The 5,889-nt window shown below is 40.4% G+C and overlaps 1 protein-coding gene across 1 annotated transcript in view; it reads right to left on the reverse strand.

Moving 5' to 3' along the window:
* lasp1 (LIM and SH3 protein 1) overlaps positions 1-3,481 on the reverse strand; it is a gene marked incomplete at its 5' end in the record, with an annotated part of 29,574 nt that extends 26,093 nt beyond the window's left edge. Inside the window, 1 exon segment of the mRNA XM_014022557.1 lies at positions 3,271-3,481. Coding sequence (XP_013878011.1) covers positions 3,271-3,339 — 69 coding nt within the window.
* Positions 3,482-5,889: the final 2,408 nt, after the last annotated feature.

Consider the following 5,889-nt stretch of genomic DNA (forward strand, 5'->3'; position numbering starts at 1 on the left):
GCCTAAATGCACTGAGTTGCCGCCATGTGATTGGCTGATTAGAAATTAAGTGTTAACCAGCAGTTGGACAGGTGTACCTAATAAAGTGGCTGGTGAGTGTATATTAAAATAGATTAAAAATTTTTTTAAAAAGCTTGAAGATGTGAAGTGGTTTCCGTTGTTCTCACTGTTAGCTTTCTTACCTCATAAGGCATTTGGAGGAAATGATTCTTTTAGAAAAACTCGACTAAACATAATAAAATAAAAAAAAACATTGGAAGAAACTTTTTTTGGAAAGCCAACAAAACAGTCACAGCTCATCTTAAACATTGTCTTTGGCTCCACTTTCTACTTTCTAAACTTGATAATAGTCAGTTGAAAAAAAAGTGGCTAAATCCATGGGAGGAAGCATTTACTCTCAGTAATGGCCGTACAGTGCTGCATAAAGTAATGATGGTCTAACCTTTGACCCGTCTTTGCAGTTATTTCCTGGTACTGAGCAGAAGCAAAATGACGACGACTCACTTCTTAACCAGAAATCTAACACGGCTGCCACAAAGTGCAGCATCCAACCCAACCGACAACTGGAAATGTGCATATACGAGCAAGACAAAACACAGACTGTGCAAAACATTTAGGCCGAGCCTGCTTTAGCAGTACTTTTTTAAAACTTTCTGGAGTTTGTTCCGTGTTATTCTTTACAAAAAAGCATGTTAAGCTCAAGACTTGTTGTGTTTGAGAAGCTCTTCTTAGATCTGTTAAACCGTGTGACCTTTAGCATCTTCTGTAGGTGCAACAAGACGAAGACAAGCAGCCTCTCTGCAACAGGCTGCAAAAAATAAAACCAAACTAAGACCTGACATTTCTCATGAGCTGTCAGCTACGGCCACACCTAATTTTAGTTCAATATTTGTAAAATACACTAAGATAAACATAGTCATGCAGTTTAGGCTAATGTTGATCAGCTGTGGCAGCCATCTTGAATTGAGTTAACTTCAAAAGTTAATCAGCTGTCTAGTAGAGCTGCACTCAGGTCCCAGCTAGGGTTAGGAATCGAGTCTCGAGTACCGACTGAAACCGGGGCAGACACGTAGATTCTCCTTTAATTGTTCGAATTTAAAATTTTGATTCGTACTTTTGAACAAAACCTGCAGATGAGCCACCAGAACACCATCAGGTAAGATGGCAGCAGAACTTAAAGTCATCTGTTGAAAAGTTTGTCATATCACAATATATATATATGTATATATTGCAAGAAAAGCGCAGTGTCAGTTTTTTTACTCTATAAGTTTGTTATTAAAAAACACATTCGTCCCACTGAAAGGTTGAAAATGGCTGCTAATCTTTGACAGATAAATCATTCCGCTCACACACGACATCTTCCTCGTTGCAAAGTTTAACGAAACTTTTAAATAAAGCAACAAAGAAAAAGTTTCTGATAGATACGATCTGAAAAGTACGTTTGACGGTTCCTCCGAACCAGCTGGTATTTTAGGCCCTGAACGAGAGCTAAAATCAGAAGGCAGAACGGTTACTGAGAAAGAGCTTGAGCTGACATTCACTTCCTGTCTTCGTATGTATGTGTGTGTGTGTGTGTGTGTGTGTGTGACTGTGTTTGGCGGCACGCTGCTACAGCTACAGCCGGGGCCCAGCCCTGTTACGCAAACATTCAAACCAGCTTCAGCCTTCTCCTGCCAGGTGAAAACATTTATCAGCAAGATAAATTATCACCAGGTTTTAGACTAAAATGACGAAAAAGGGATGCAGTTTTAGCTGTTTTGTTACGCAGCATRGCATGCAGGTGTTGTTAGCTGCATGCTGAGGACTGTCAGCTACTACCACACCAAGACACAACTTCTCGTGTTGGCCAACCGGTTGTCAACACACACGTTTTCATTTAAATCTGATAAGAGTATCAGGAAAGTCTGGTTGTTTTAAAAGTCTCTGCTCGGTTCAGGGGAGGGGAAACGACCCAGCAGGCCCGGGACAGAGCACGCTTACTGGGAGTGTCCGTCTGCTGGAATGCACTCTGCTTCGGGGCCAGATTACAGAGCACATTTGGACTGCACTTGTGGCAATTTGATTTCCAAACACACCAACATCCCTCCCACAAAGAAGATGCCTCTGTAATGCCAGGGTGCTGATGTAAATCAACTTGATCTCGGAACACATTCTGGTGGTGCATCCATTCCAGAGCTGATGTTTACTTGAGATAAAAGTGCTTTGTGAGCTCTTTTCTTCACCTCCCTCGCCCGTCAACCCCCTGACAGATAAGCACATCTCAAAAAGGGATTGATTTTCAATTGTCTCTGAGGCATCCATTAGACAAATTATCTACTTGAATTTAAAATAAAATCAAATAAAAGCTGCACAGCTTCTGCCATTTGTATGCAAAGCAAAAGACCACACCCAGACTATTATTATTGTGCACTTCGTCTTGTTGCAGTTTTAAATGTTRGAGTCGGTTTGGATAAATAAAAGCAGCAGTCCAAAAGGTTTTAAGTTCGTTTCCTTTAAAAAATAAAAATAAAAAAACAGGAACTCGGTCACTTGTAGCTCTCCAAAGAATTACTGACCTCCTCCAAGTCAGTGTGGGTTAAAATTGATGAGATTATCACCTTGACTGAGATTAGGGCTCGTGGCGCTTTTAGGTGAAACTAAACCTGATGCACTAATCATCCCAGATTAGGATTAGAGTTGGTGTATTTGAGACAAATGAGAGATTTTTACGGGACATGAGAACACATTTAATCCAGTTTAGTATCATTTACATAAATAATAGAAACACTTTACGTTTAAAATCTGTACATTGATGGATTTACTTGGAAACAAGGGCGTTTGTGTTTTTTAAATAAAGGAGAAAAAAAGGTAAAGATTGGCAGGGTTTGCATTTTTAGCACAACACCTGTCAGGCCTCAGACCAGGCTCGGGCTCGTTAGGGAAGCACCGCTTTTAGGTGGGTGATTCGACACCTTTTGGGTCCGACTCGGTCTTCGTGAAACACACCAGAACCCGTTTTTAATATCAACACAACTCGTTACTTTCATCGAAAAAACAACGCTGTTGAGCCTTCGCGTCCCCCCCCCAGACATTAGCTAGCAGCTAGCATGCTAACGTCGAAATACCTGTTCCGTTCGGGGCAGTTCCGATTCATTCACCAAAAAATACAGGCGAGCCGCTCGGTTTCAGTCGAGAAATGAGCTCAACCGACAATGAATGAAGGGAAAACAAATCCCAAAAAATAGGGAATACATAGAAAACGTAAATATATATAAGATTTCGTGCTCTTACCTTGTCCAGACAGTTCACTTTTTCCGTGGGGTAAACGACTTGACCACATCTGCCACACGACGGATTCATGTTGAGCCTAGCTTCTTTTCTTTTTTTGGTTTTTATTCGCCCAGAAAAACGCGGTTTGGACCGGGTCGCAGCAGCGTCGCCGTCGAGGATTCGGTTCGGAGACAGCTCCAAGCGTGGGGGGTTACGGTCGGCACCGGACCACGAAAAAAAAAAAGAAAAGAAAACCCGAACCTGATTGCGTGTAGCGGGAGAGGAGCTTGTTTGTTGTAGCCGCACAGCTGGCTGTCACTAACCAGGCAGCAGACACGGAGGCGCGCGCTCCTCCAGCTGCCCTGCCTCTAATGCGCATGCGCGTTCACACAGGCTCAATAATYGGGGTGATTTCTTTTTTCATTAACTTCAAATAACTTCTTATAGCTTACAATCTTTAAAGCGTAATACATATATATATAAGCTACAGCCCTGAGCGTCTCTTCCACATTTGTTCAAGACCCAGATGTGCTCACATGGTAAACTCATGCCATCATCCTGTAGGTTTTTGGGGGGCTTGACAAATTCAAAAAGCTCCCAAATCAGATTTTTTGCCTATTTTAAACATATCTGCCACGTTCACTGCACGTCCTGATGTGAAACATATGGTTAGGGCGCCACCTGCTGGTTGAGGCCTAAGATTTCTCCATCTTCATCATCTCATTTGTAGTCTGGTCCAAGAGGTAAAAGACCTCCCTCTCCCCAGCATCCCCCCAGCTACACTTGGGGCACTCTAAAGCAGTGGTTCCCAAACTTTTTATCTTCTGACCCACAAAATACCCATGGCGAAAACTTGTGACCCCAAATATTACTGGTCTGAGTACACGAACTTTGTTAATAACCCTAAAAACACAGGCTTTTTGACAATCTAAACAGCTTGTACACAAATATAAAAATTTATTTAAACTTTCTTTTGTGTGTTTTTGTAGTAGTTATAGGGAAAATATTACATCATCAATTATTTTATTACCCTTTAAATTGATTTCTGGAGGTTATCCAAGGTGCTTCATGACCCATAATTGGGTCCCAAGCCCAACTTTGMGAACCAAAGTGCAGTGGTTCCCAAACTTTTCAGCTTTTGACCCACAAAATAACAGTAYCAGAGACCTGWGCCCCCAYCTYTTTTTGGATGATAAACATTTGTATCAGGTCAACTAAACATGGGCATAGTAACAATATTTTTTATACTACATTTATCCATTTTAAATACACTAACCTCACTCCTTTGTAASAACTAAGGCAAAAATGGAATTAATTCATAAAATCTTTTCAGGACCCCACCTTGATGTTTCGGGACCCCACTTTGGGTCCCGACCCCAACTTTGGGAAACACTGCTCTAAAGCATCCTCAGACCAGAGGTGTATTTATCTTAAACAAATGCATCAAAATAAACAATACTTCTGTAAAAAAAATGTTASGGTTTATTTAAAAAATAAAAATAGCTGCAGGCAAAAAAGGTACAGAAACTGGAATTTCATTTCTCCATCGTAACTGATTTGATGTAGAAAATATASAGTTTTTATTTTTAACACGCTCCAGCTTCAACAATGCTGAATTTGTCGTAACCCTCTCCGTCCACCTCTGTGTAACCGGACTGCTGCTTCTGAAACTTCAGGGAAGGCCAGTAGCTGCTGCGTCTCTGTGAGACAGAGAAGGGTTGAATTAATTATATGAAGCAGAAACGAGGCGGGGTTTGTTTGTAACTCACCTGAATCAGGTGAAGCGGTGACGCAGCAGGAAGGCAGTGGATGAAAACGGCGACCAGGACCAGAGCCAGGAGTAACACCAGCGCAGCCACGATCCCAGCGACCACCGCGGTGCTGGAAAACCCCCTGTTCTTCACCGACGAGCCTGTTTTCACGTCTGCAGCTGAGATTAAAGCAGGAGATTATAATCTGACAGGTTTGCAGGTGATGGTTTATATGAGCAGGACTCACCGCTGCCTGTCCTGAATGTGTGGAGCTGAGTGTCATCTGAGAAAAAAAAAAAAGATTTATTCACAGAGCAACAAAATCAAATTTAACTTTTATCCAAATACTTTATTTTATTCACCYATACTTTTCACATCAAAATAAAACATCTTTGAAATCGACTTTAATAGATTTCTCCCATCATTTAATAATTTTATTCTTACACTACCGTTCTCCTACTTTTAGCATTTGACAGTTTTAGCTTTATGTTAGCYAGTTGCTAATAGTTTCTAGATAGCCAGATGCTACTTTTAGCTTCTAGCCTTCTGACAGAATAAACTGTCATAATGCTGCTAACCCTTTTGAAATTTTTAGCTGACTTTTGCAACTTTTAGTTTTGGATAACCTTTTGCTACGTTTAGTTATCCCTGTTATTATTTTTATTTTTTAGCTAGTCTTAGTTTTGGATATAAATTTTTTACTTTTATCATTCAGCTAGCCTTTTGCTGATTTTAGCATCTATCTAGGCCTTTGGTATTTTTTATCTATCTTTTTGCTACTTTAGTTTTATATAACTTTTTTGTTACTTTTCGTTGCATTTTGTACCTTAATCTTTTAGATCACATTTTGTTACTTTTAATTTTTACTAACATTTTAGCTTTTATTATT

This window comes from Austrofundulus limnaeus, unplaced genomic scaffold (assembly GCF_001266775.1).
Source record: "Austrofundulus limnaeus strain Quisiro unplaced genomic scaffold, Austrofundulus_limnaeus-1.0 Scaffold4, whole genome shotgun sequence".
Lineage (NCBI taxonomy): Eukaryota > Metazoa > Chordata > Actinopteri > Cyprinodontiformes > Rivulidae > Austrofundulus > Austrofundulus limnaeus.